The following is a 12,858-nucleotide window of genomic DNA, read 5'->3' as shown; positions in this document are numbered from 1 at the left end:
GCACTATTTATGTGGGTTAGGGGGCATGTTCACCCACCATACCCATTACTCTCCCTTCTCACAACACACAAGATAGGAGCAAAGAGCAGGGACTAAAAGTCTGTACCAAATAAAATTAAAGTTTACTACAACCCTTTCTAAACTTTTTTTTTTCCCACATTGGGCATAATTAAAGAGACACTATAGTCACCCAGACCACTTCAGCTCAATGAAGCGGTCTGGGTGCCAGGTCCCTCTAGGGTTAACCCTGCCTGATGTAAACATAGCAGTTTCCAGACAGCCACTAGAGGCGCATCAGCAATGATTGAGGCATATTATGCCTCAATCACGCAGAGCGTCCATAGGAAAGCATTCGGCGCGGGTGACGTCAGACAAAGATGCTGACGGCGGGGAAGGAGAGGTAAGGGAGCCCGGCGGGGGGAAATGGTGAGTAGTTAAAGGGATTTTAACCCCTTCCGCACCGCGGGAGTGGGACCCTGAGGGTGGGGGCACCCACAGGGTACTATACCAAGCGGTTTTCCTGACACTATAGAGTCCCTTTAACTTGGTCCCCCCTTCCTTTATATTTTAAAGAAATAAATGGCAAATAAGCTTGACATCACTTGTTCCCTCTCTGTAGTCCAATGAAATGTTTGTCAGCTGATCAGATCAGATAGATCTTCAGGCACAGAGCGTGTGCTCTGAGGCAACAAAACAAAAAAAACTAAATAAATACGAGGAAGCAGTGAAGAAGGGTCACAAGGGTAGAAGTTGACTGTCGCATGGATGTCCAATACATTTTTTGCACCGATTTCCAGGTTGCCGAAGTCACGTGTGCCAATGAGATGAAAAGAACCCCGGCACAAAATCCCAGATGAGCTCTTCTAAAATCATAAGTGGTCATGTAACCTAGACTAAGACTTAAACCAGATCTCCACCCCTAGAATTAATGTGGGGTCTCCGATTTAGTATTTTGGGTGTCAGATCCTATATGTTATTATAGTGTTGGAAACCTCATGTTTAGTTTAAGGGAACTGAATGCAAATTTCCAATCTGTGAGGGTCCTGGGGACTTTCGTAGTAGATTGTATTTAAAGGGACACTATATTCACCAGAACAACTACAGCTTTTAATGTATTAGTTCTGGTGAGTATAGCCTGTCCTTGCAGGCTGTTTGCAGTAAACAGTCTTTTTTAGAGAAAAGACAGTGCTTAAAATAACAATAGGGACACTTCCAGTGGCAGTCACTAAGATGGCTGCTAGAGGTGCTTCCTGGGTCAGTGCTTCACAGTGTGACCGACATTCAGTGTCTCCACCCTCTGCATTCAGACACTGAACTTTCCTCATAGAGATTCATTGATTCAATTCATCTCTATGAGGAGATGCTGATTGGCCAGGCCTGTGTTTGGCTCCGCCACCAGCCCACCTCCTTGGCGGAGATCATCAGAATTGACAATCTCAGCCAATCATATGCTTTCCTATGGTGAAGCATTGTGGTTGGCTAAAATGATAACTTCTGATGCTGTCAGCCAAGGAGGCAGAGCCAGCACCAGCAGACTGGAATAAAGGCGATATTTTACTATATTTAGGGGGCAAGGTAGTTTAGGTTTTTTTTTTTTTTTTTTTAACACTATTGAGTCAGGAATACATGTTTGCGTTCCTTTCCCATCTGCAGGAAATCAGTTAATTTAGAATAACCCATGTGTAACAGGAGAACTTAGAAATTGGTCTTTCTTCCCCAGGCTGAAGTTTAAACCAGCTTTATGTGCACAGAGATAGGGCCAATTCCCTCCTCCCCCCACCAACAGTTTTCCACCAAATTAATACCATTTTATAGAAGTGTGCCTACTGTCTAAATCAGGGTTCCCCAAAAAGTATATTCCCAGATTTCTACAGAACTACAAATTCCACGATGCCTAGCCATTATTCTAGGCATGCAAAAACACGCAAGGCAAAGAGTAAAAATTACTACAAAGATGTAGTAATGCAACATCTGGGGATCCACCTTTTGGGCATCCCTGGTCTAAGTCAATGATAATCCACAGAACCTTACCTACCAGCTAATCAGTACTATCCACACAAGAGCTCAGCTAGTCCATTAGTTGATTTATAGGAAACTTCACACATACTGGCTTTTAAGAAAAACAATTTATTGAACTAAAAGTAATTTACAGTTGTTTATTTACAGAAAGCCTTATGTCAGGGCTAGAAGATTTGTCACAGTCACTTTTAGCTGGCCCCAGCAGCTTATTTACACCGGAGACTGGTGTGGGGGCTCTTAGTCACTGTCATCACTGGACGCAGATCCCTGGTCACTTCCACTCTGATTTTCATTATCCTGCTGAGAATGTTCACTGCCAAAAGGACTGCTACTGCCACTGCGGCTGCGGCTTCTGCGGCCTCTGCCCTTGTCATCATCCTCTTCTTCACTGCCACTTTCTTCTTGCCCGCTCTCATTCTGTTCATCATCGTCGTCATCACTACTGTCATCCGCATCGCTGCCAAAAATTTCCTCCTTATCTCTGGCTGCTCTGTCATCTTCACTACTCTCCTTCTCTTCGTCTTCTTTGTCCTCGGCTCCTTCCTCCCGTTCACTTTCACTGCCCGAAGCCTCTCCGCCGCTGGCTTCCTTCTCACTCTCACTACCCTTCTCTCCATCTTCAGCATCTGAAAATTTAGACGCAAGATTGTTAATCAAGGTAAAAAAAAGCTTCAGAAAAGACTTGTGGACTTGGAAGATAGAAGGGAAAATAACAATAGAGAAGAAAGCCTCAGAGAGAAATGGTTGTTTGTCATTTCCATACCTGAGCCCTGAGTGTCCCGATCAATTTCAATTTCTTCCTCTTCCTCTGGCTCATGATTCTCCAGCTGAGCCCTCCGCGCTTCCTGAGAAAACCACAAGGGGAATATTGAGTCAACCTTGCAAGTAAAGTGCTACCACGTGAGAAATTCATCACACAAACAAAGAAGAACACTCTGTAATAAGTGGCATTCTTGGTCAGCCAGTGCCACATGTTTGGACGAGGGAAGTGTTATTTACATGGTGGGGAAAGATTGCAGCAGGATACGGGCAGGGGTGGGGGACTTAGTAAGGCAGCAGCAAAGATCTGCTGTATCTCAACTTCAGATTCACATCCCTAATACTGCCACTTAATTATTGGCTTACACCTTCAGTGTTCCCAAAGTATTCTGAATCTGAACTGAAGGCTTCCCAACCTAGTGAACGCCTGCAAGCTGCCCCCAAGCCTACCTGAGCTTCAAGCTCCTTCTCATTCATGTCTCTGTGTTTAACAACCAGCACAGCGTTGGTTCCAGACTGCACACCGGCCTTCACCCTCCTCTTGCTAAGACGCACTCTGTATAGAAAACAAGAAACATGTAATCTGCAGCCTCCAGCAAGGTCTGATCAGTGACACCAACCTGCAGCAAGCTTTACTAGCCTACAATGGATTCCACGGAGATCTTACCTGGTCTCCAATTCATTGTAATACACTCCATCACCCTCCCGGAAGATGAAAAAGTAGTTTTCTTCATATCCTTTGCTGGCCTTATTCTTCACGTTCCAGTTGTACTCTCTGGCAATCTTGTAGTCATATCTGTGGAGCAGAAACAACATTACCCAGATTAGTGTACACAGTTCTGGGAAAGCCCAATCACCATTAAAAGAAAGGCCATTGGTCTGAAAAGGGCCATCATCCTCACAAAAAAACCCACGTGCATCCACTTACATATCTTCCGCCATATAATCCAAGCCCTCCTCCTGATCTCTCTTTCGCTTTCTCATGGTCTCTTCTCCGGGAAGGAAATATGCCACAAACTGATTGCCTTCCTCGTCCATCATTCCCCTAGGAGACACAGAATAGGATAGAATTATTTTTTTGTCAATCTTTATTTACAAAACATGCCTACTATGACACAATTGCTATAGCAAGACAAACAATAGTACATAGCATTACAGTGTATGGCAGATGAAATCCCGGCACAATTCTAGTTTTTAAAGTGGAAAGTAAAAAGCAGGTTTGGTATACCGGTCTAGGCACACAGGACAAGCACATAGCACAACTTAGGTGAAGTACTAGACAAGGTTAAGAAGAGTATTATATGCAGCAGAAAGCCAACTAAGATATAGTACAGTAGATTAGCTGGCATAGTACCACTGGGTACTGGGATGTAGTGGGAGAGTATAGAAAGAGAGGAACAACTCTATAAACAAATATAACAAATATAAGCAAAAATAGTCAAAGGACCACTATAGGCACCCACACAACTTCAGCTCAATGAAGTGGTCTGGGTGCCAGGTCCCCCAGGTTTTAACCCTGCAGTTGTAAACATAGGAGTTTCAGAGAAACTGCTATGTTTACACTCGGGTTAATATACTCTCAGTGACAGCCGCTACAGGCTGCTTCCGCAATTCTCACTGTGAAAATTACAGTGACAAGACGCTGGCCGTCCATAGGAAAACTTCGAGAAATGTTTTCTTATGGACGGTTTGAATGGCGAGCGGCTGTTGCCGCGCATGTGCATTCAGTGCCGACATCGGCAGAGGGAGGAGAGTTCCCCAGCGCCAAGATAGCCTGGCGCTGGAGAAAGGTAAGGGTTTTAGCCCCTTCAGCCCAGCAGGAGTGGGACCCTGAGGGTGGGTACCTAAAGACCCTATAGTGCCAGGAAAACAAGTTTGTTTTCCTGGTAGTATAGTGGTCCTTTAAAAGGACACTAGTCACCAGAACAATTATAGCGTATTGCCGAGAAATGTGCAGGCTGTCCTGGTTATTACCAACAGTGGAAAGTGCGATTTAAATGGAAAACTAGTAAGAGCAATTGGAGAATGCGTCCAGCCATCTTGGCAGTTAGACCCCGCCCCCAGGAGAGATGCTCACACTATACTTTACATGACTGCAATGACCCACAATCAGCCAGGCCATCAGCACTGCAGCTTAAACTCCACATTAGCTTTATTAATCTGTGAAAAGTAGTTTGATTAATCTAAATAGCTTCAGAATAGAGAGGACACTGAGCAACTGAAAAGAAAAACATTTTTGTTTCTATCTCTGTAAAAAGTTGGTACCTGCACTTGGCCAGTCTCACCTGATCATTGCCTGTGACATCATATCCAAAATAGCAGATCCCTGTGAATCCTTAGGAGCTGGATCAGAATCAAAGATGACCTGAGCGCATGGATTAATCCACATCTGCAGACGGCAGGACAGAGGGTTAAAGGAATGTCACATTGTTTACCAGAGCAGCCAAGTAGTCAGCAATCCTTACCTTGAAATCTGGGAAGACTGGCATGACTTCCACCGGTGTAACTCTGGGTTTACTGTAATGTTGGCTAATCTGGAAATGTACAAAAAAATAAATCAAAGATTAGTTCTGAAAAAGTAAAAAAAAAAAAAAACAACACACAAAAAGCTCCAAACTGCACCTAGTTTACCCAACTGTACTGTCATTGAGCCAAGAACTACTTGCTCCTACCTCTAATTGTAATCACTCACAGCCTCTGTCCTCCCCACGTTCTAGGCAAATCTCACTTACCGGCTTCTGAGAGTCTTCAAATGTCTTCTCAATTGCAGAGATCTGGCTGTCTCTGTCCTTGTAGATATCTTCTTCTGTGAATTGTTGTTTAACAGACACCCCGATCCTGCACAGACACAAGAATGGTTTGTGTGTAATAGATTATACCCACACAGATTCCTCTCACAGTCCTGAGTAATTCAGAACCACAAATGCATGTGTACAGAATTTAGCTTCTGATACCAAGTGTGCGCACATCAGCTTAGCAGAGAGTTTCGGACTGGGAATGAAAAGCAGCCCTGGAAAAAAACATTTCTATACCAGCCCCATAATGCATCGTGCCAGCATAGTGTGCAGATATAAGAGCAGGAAAAAGAAATCTTGCTTATTTTGAAGTAACAAGAGTGTGCTCTTCACTTTGGCTGACAACTGGATGAGCTCAGTCAACGCCAATTTAATTCCCATACGAAAGCATTGGGAGGGTATTGCGCATGTGTGGCAAAACGCATCTCTATTGGGAGGGTTCAGCGCCTCCATGCCGAGCGCTGGGCTAGGAAGCAGCTCTAGTGGGGGCGTCTGGGTGACTGTCACTAGAGATGTTCCTAGGCAGCAATTTAAACATGGCCTTTTCTATGAAAAGGTATCCTTTACAGAGCTCAGCATACAGGGACAGGCTATAGCCACCAGAACCACTACATTAAACTGTAGAAGTTCTGGTGACTATAGTGTCCTTTTAATTCAAAGTTTCTTTGTCTCACCGGTCAACTCTAAATTACAGGGAGAGCAGGAGACAAGTAGTCTGTGTATATGAAGCGGGTGGAATTAAGGGATGCTTTTGTGTGGGGAATTTGTGTAAATACACAGGGGTGAGTTTGCATTCTGTCCAGTCATGTACATGTTATGAAGATACTGTGAAACCGAGTGGAGGGATAAGAATAAACCAATTTATATGTAACCCGCTTAGTTTTTAAACGTTAGGACAGGACAGAGTAGTGTACTGCAATGTAAGCTGCAAAATGTTACATTATTTTTCAATTACAATTTTTCTGCTTATAAAGCTGATCCTCAAATAGGGACATGTGTATATGAATTACTGCTTATAGACTTGCTTTAATACCGATCAGCTAAATGGTGCAACACTCCCATCTTGTGGTAGAAAAATACATTTGGATTTCTACCAAACAGGCTTCAGGACTGATTATCAACACAAGAATGGGAGTGTAAATACTTGTTATGGTTTTAGGTTTATTGAACACTAAATTTTACTCATACAGTGGATGTCATGCACACTTAATTCAAGATCTGCTTATATTCACATACCCATAGTATCCAATGACTTACTCACAAACCATACTGGGTTACGCAATAACATGAAAATAGTCGAGACATTAAAGTGAATTGTACATTTAAGGCAAAAGCAGCCAAACCAGATGCATTGGTAAATGGAGACGTTTTACACAATGTCTATTTTGGCCTTAAACTTGAAATTCACTTTGAATTCTTGACATTTCTCGCTTTAGTGATATACTGATGTCTGGTATTTTCTACAAATGTTTGTTTTTGTCCCTTAGAAATGTTTTGTTGGGGTAATCACAAGACTTACCGCCACAATCAGTTTATAATATCTCAGGATATACGTAACAATAACATTTTTGAATGACATTTTTCACATACACAATTTAGCCTCTTTATAGCACACTGTACATCCCACATACTGGACCAGTGGTCATTTAGGAAAATAGAATTTAAATAATGAATTTGTTTAGAGTTCCATGAATTCGGTAATAACATCTATTACTATTTAGCTGCCGATTTGGTTAATTCTGAGAGCGTGTGCACTGGGAGAAAGGCGCCATATAAATACTAGTTATTATTAACTACATGTCACCTCTTTACCATTAGATTATTTTGTTTTTTTAGTTCAGAAATGAGTCTGTTGCTTTTTAACACACTGGTTACTAATGGTCAATAAGTGGTGGTGATTTGTTTTATTGCGGTTCAATATTAAACACTTGCACTATACCACTAACTGAGAATACCATCAAGCTACCTCGTTAACAGTCTGTTTCAAAGTAGATGGTTGCACGTGTTATGCTTTTCATTTCAATAAAAGAATTCTATTAGATAGAAAATATATATTGATATAAAAAAAAAAAAAAAAAAAAAACATACTTGACTTCTGGTTTTTCATTGGAGGCTCCATATCGGTTAAACTCTGTTGAGATATATTCAGTCTTCCTCATCCATGGCACTACCTTAGCATGCTGCTGGGACCTGGGGAAAGAAGTGTTTGAGATAGTGTCAAAGCGCAAGGCGGAGAATTAGGCACAATATTTTCTCACAATACATGATGTCACTTTTTATACTTAATCCCCATTAGTTGTGGGAGCCATGGCCATGTCAGCACAGGGTAAAACATACCGTTTGGAGCTACTTGGTGCCTGAATTTCCTCTTCTAAAAGTTTCTCATCTGCCAAGTCAAGGATACCTGCAAAAAGGCAGATGTGAGCAAGTATTTCTCCAATCTGAATCCCCTTCCCAATTCATTGAAGAGAATCACTCACCTCCACTTTCTATTCGGTAGGTGTCCGGATTAATTAGATCTATAGTTACACCAAGGTCAGGTTCAGTAAGCAGGTCATGCTTGTGCTGTTTCTCCAAAGATGTGGCTTTATACTGAACAAATCTGTGAGAAAACGGTGATTAGAATTACAAATATATAAGAAAGGCATACAAACCAAATCCTACCGTCTATATCGCTCACCTGTTTTGGTCAAATGGGTAAGTGATAAATTTGGGGTCGAAGGGAATATCAGGAAGCGTGTTGCAGTATTTTACTCGGCATACAACTCCTGACCTATAAAATATACACAATGTCAGAAACAAGGCTGTTTTAGGCAGCCCTCCATCCCTGTAAATACACCAACCTCTCTGGGACGGTCCGATGAGAACTGGACCTGAAAAGCACGAGAAACAGGAAATTTAAAGGTCACATACACTATAACAAATCATTGTGTGCACAGTAAAGGGTCTATTTAATTTTGTGCATTATACAGGGAAGGTTTGGCGGTGCATATTCTATCAATGAGTGTTCTATATATGGGAGGGACATTACAAAGAGTGGGTGCTCTGGATAATTAGGTTATATGGAGTATGTGTGTATTTTATATGGACAGAGTGCATGTCTGTCTGCTCACACTACGCAGACTGTGTCTGCTCACACTACGCAGACTGTGTCTGCTCACACTACGCAGACTGTGTCTGCTCACACTACGCAGACTGTGTCTGCTCACACTACGCAGACTGTGTCTGCTCACACTACGCAGACTGTGTCTGCTCACACTACGCAGACTGTGTCTGCTCACACTACGCAGACTGTGTCTGCTCACACTACGCAGACTGTGTCTGCTCACACTACGCAGACTGTGTCTGCTCACACTACGCAGACTGTGTCTGCTCACACTACGCAGACTGTGTCTGCTCACACTACGCAGACTGTGTCTGCTCACACTACGCAGACTGTGTCTGCTCACACTACGCAGACTGTGTCTGCTCACACTACGCAGACTGTGTCTGCTCACACTACGCAGACTGTGTCTGCTCACACTACGCAGACTGTGTCTGCTCACACTACGCAGACTGTGTCTGCTCACACTACGCAGACTGTGTCTGCTCACACTACGCAGACTGTGTCTGCTCACACTACGCAGACTGTGTCTGCTCACACTACGCAGACTGTGTCTGCTCACACTACGCAGACTGTGTCTGCTCACACTACGCAGACTGTGTCTGCTCACACTACGCAGACTGTGTCTGCTCACACTACGCAGACTGTGTCTGCTCACACTACGCAGACTGTGTCTGCTCACACTACGCAGACTGTGTCTGCTCACACTACGCAGACTGTGTCTGCTCACACTACGCAGACTGTGTCTGCTCACACTACGCAGACTGTGTCTGCTCACACTACGCAGACTGTGTCTGCTCACACTACGCAGACTGTGTCTGCTCACACTACGCAGACTGTGTCTGCTCACACTACGCAGACTGTGTCTGCTCACACTACGCAGACTGTGTCTGCTCACACTACGCAGACTGTGTCTGCTCACACTACGCAGACTGTGTCCGCGCCGTTACGCAGGGTGTCCGCGCCGTTACGCAGGGTGTCCGCGCCGTTACGCAGGGTGTCCGCGCCGTTACGCAGGGTGTCCGCGCCGTTACGCAGGGTGTCCGCGCCGTTACGCAGGGTGTCCGCGCCGTTACGCAGGGTGTCCGCGCCGTTACGCAGGGTGTCCGCGCCGTTACGCAGGGTGTCCGCGCCGTTACGCAGGGTGTCCGCGCCGTTACGCAGGGTGTCCGCGCCGTTACGCAGGGTGTCCGCGCCGTTACGCAGGGTGTCCGCGCCGTTACGCAGGGTGTCCGCGCCGTTACGCAGGGTGTCCGCGCCGTTACGCAGGGTGTCCGAGCGTTACGCAGGGTGTCCGAGCGTTACGCAGGGTGTCCGAGCGTTACGCAGGGTGTCCGAGCGTTACGCAGGGTGTCCGAGCGTTACGCAGGGTGTCCGAGCGTTACGCAGGGTGTCCGAGCGTTACGCAGGGTGTCCGAGCGTTACGCAGGGTGTCCGAGCGTTACGCAGGGTGTCCGAGCGTTACGCAGGGTGTCCGAGCGTTACGCAGGGTGTCCGAGCGTTACGCAGGGTGTCCGAGCGTTACGCAGGGTGTCCGAGCGTTACGCAGGGTGTCCGAGCGTTACGCAGGGTGTCCGAGCGTTACGCAGGGTGTCCGAGCGTTACGCAGGGTGTCCGAGCGTTACGCAGGGTGTCCGAGCGTTACGCAGGGTGTCCGAGCGTTACGCAGGGTGTCCGAGCGTTACGCAGGGTGTCCGAGCGTTACGCAGGGTGTCCGAGCGTTACGCAGGGTGTCCGAGCGTTACGCAGGGTGTCCGAGCGTTACGCAGGGTGTCCGAGCGTTACGCAGGGTGTCCGAGCGTTACGCAGGGTGTCCGAGCGTTACGCAGGGTGTCCGAGCGTTACGCAGGGTGTCCGAGCGTTACGCAGGGTGTCCGAGCGTTACGCAGGGTGTCCGAGCGTTACGCAGGGTGTCCGAGCGTTACGCAGGGTGTCCGAGCGTTACGCAGGGTGTCCGAGCGTTACGCAGGGTGTCCGAGCGTTACGCAGGGTGTCCGAGCGTTACGCAGGGTGTCCGAGCGTTACGCAGGGTGTCCGAGCGTTACGCAGGGTGTCCGAGCGTTACGCAGGGTGTCCGAGCGTTACGCAGGGTGTCCGAGCGTTACGCAGGGTGTCTGTGCGTTATACAGGGTGTCTGTGCGTTATACAGGGTGTCTGAGCGTTATACAGGGTGTCTGAGCGTTATACAGGGTGTCTGTGCGTTATACAGGGTGTCTGTGCGTTATACAGGGTGTCTGTGCGTTATACAGAGTGTCTGAGCGTTATACAGGGTGTCCGAGCGTTATACAGGGTGTCCGAGCGTTATACAGGGTGTCTGAGCGTTATACAGGGTGTCCGAGCGTTATACAGAGTGTCCGAGCGTTATACAGGGTGTCCGAGCGTTATACAGAGTGTCTGAGCGTTATACAGGGTGTCTGAGCGTTATACAGGGTGTCTGAGCGTTATACAGGGTGTCTGAGCGTTATACAGAGTGTCTGAGCGTTATACAGAGTGTCTGAGCGTTATACAGAGTGTCTGAGCGTTATACAGGGTGTCTGAGCGTTATACAGGGTGTCTGAGCGTTATACAGGGTGTCTGAGCGTTATACAGGGTGTCTGAGCGTTATACAGAGTGTCTGAGCGTTATACAGAGTGTCTGAGCGTTATACAGAGTGTCTGAGCGTTATACAGGGTGTCTGAGCGTTATACAGGGTGTCTGAGCGTTATACAGGGTGTCTGAGCGTTATACAGAGTGTCTGAGCGTTATACAGGGTGTCTGTGCGTTATACAGGGTGCCTGTGTTGTTATACCGGTGTCCGTCCTCCCGCTGGGCCTGTGTCTGGATAGTCGGCGCCATGTCTGCGGCCGGAAGTCAGATTCCACGGGAACTCCGCCCACTGCGAGCAGACAGGAAGGAGCCTTTCGCTGACGCAGAGCATGTCGGGTAGCCAATGGAGGGAGGGCAGGCGGGGCATGCCGGGAAATGTAGTTCAGTGTATCCTTGAGGCCCAGTGTCTGTCAGTCACATTAATAGAGAATAATAAAACATGGTTCATGGACACCCAGGGCTTCTATTTAAAGGGGCAGTAAAATCAGAACCCAGAACTCTGCAGTGGTTATGGTGCTTCATGGAGAAAACCCCACTACATGAGTTATAGAATACGTGGGTTATATCGTACGTGGGTTATAGAATACGTGGGTTATATCGTACGTGGGTTATAGAATACGTGGGTTATAGAATACGTGGGTTATATCGTACGTGGGTTATATCGTACGTGGGTTATATCGTACGTGGGTTATATCGTACGTGGGTTATAGAATACGTGGGTTATAGAATACGTGGGTTATATCGTACGTGGGTTATATTGTTATAGAATACGTGGGTTATATTGTTATAGAATACGTGGGTTATATCGTACGTGGGTTATAGAATACGTGGGTTATATCGTACGTGGGTTATAGAATACATGGGTTATAGAATACGAGGGTTATATCGTACGTGGGTTATAGAATACGAGGGTTATATCGTACGTGGGTTATAGAATACGTGGGTTATATCGTACGTGGGTTATAGAATACGAGGGTTATATCGTACGTGGGTTATAGAATACGTGGGTTATATCGTACGTGGGTTATAGAATACGTGGGTTATATCGTACGTGGGTTATAGAATACGTGGGTTATAGAATATGTGGGTTATAGAATACGTGGGTTATATCGTACGTGGGTTATAGAATACGTGGGTTATATCGTACGTGGGTTATAGAATACGTGGGTTATAGAATACGTGGGTTATAGAATACGTGGGTTATATCGTACGTGGGTTATAGAATACGTGGGTTATATCGTACGTGGGTTATAGAATACGTGGGTTATAGAATACGAGGGTTATATCGTACGTGGGTTATATCGTACGTGGGTTATAGAATACGTGGGTTATAGAATACGAGGGTTATATCGTACGTGGGTTATAGAATACGTGGGTTATAGAATACGTGGGTTATAGAATACGTGGGTTATAGAATACGTGGGTTATAGAATATGTGGGTTATGTCGTACGTGGGTTATATCGTACGTGGGTTATATTGTATGTGGGTTATAGAATACGTGGGTTATATCGTACGTGGGTTATATCGTACGCGGGTTATAGAATACGTGGGTTATATCGTACGTGGGTTATATCGTACGTGGGTTATATCGTACG

General features: G+C 45.8%; 1 protein-coding gene across 1 annotated transcript; it reads right to left on the bottom strand.

The window, feature by feature from the left end:
• Window positions 1-2,107: 2,107 nt before the first annotated feature.
• On the bottom strand, window positions 2,108-11,557 carry PAF1 (PAF1 homolog, Paf1/RNA polymerase II complex component). Its single transcript, XM_063433214.1, has 14 exons — window positions 11,465-11,557; window positions 8,417-8,446; window positions 8,254-8,346; window positions 8,054-8,175; window positions 7,911-7,977; window positions 7,662-7,763; window positions 5,511-5,616; window positions 5,244-5,312; window positions 5,064-5,167; window positions 3,707-3,823; window positions 3,446-3,574; window positions 3,229-3,334; window positions 2,783-2,864; window positions 2,108-2,645 (listed from the first exon to the last, which is right to left on the bottom strand). The coding sequence occupies exons 1-14, from the start codon at window positions 11,509-11,511 to the stop codon at window positions 2,257-2,259; spliced, it is 1,563 nt and encodes a 520-aa protein (XP_063289284.1). The 5' UTR covers window positions 11,512-11,557; the 3' UTR covers window positions 2,108-2,256.
• Between the last annotated feature and the right edge of the window lie 1,301 nt (window positions 11,558-12,858).

Source organism: Pelobates fuscus, chromosome 9 (genome assembly GCF_036172605.1).
Source record: "Pelobates fuscus isolate aPelFus1 chromosome 9, aPelFus1.pri, whole genome shotgun sequence".
Taxonomy (NCBI): domain Eukaryota; kingdom Metazoa; phylum Chordata; class Amphibia; order Anura; family Pelobatidae; genus Pelobates; species Pelobates fuscus.
Note: the sequence above shows the minus strand (reverse complement) of the source record. Positions and strands in the feature narration are given on the sequence as shown.

Bases quoted from the DNA above. Each gene is read 5' to 3' on its own strand.
- PAF1 (XM_063433214.1), bottom strand. From the start codon at position 11,511: ATGGCGCCGACTATCCAGACACAGGCCCAGCGGGAGGACGGACACCG. The intron at 7,978-8,053 runs GTGAGTGATTCT...GCCTTTTTGCAG, and splicing joins CTACCGAATAGAAAGTGGAG to GTATCCTTGACTTGGCAGAT. The intron at 5,168-5,243 runs GTAAGGATTGCT...TGCCGTCTGCAG, and splicing joins CAGTCTTCCCAGATTTCAAG to ATGTGGATTAATCCATGCGC.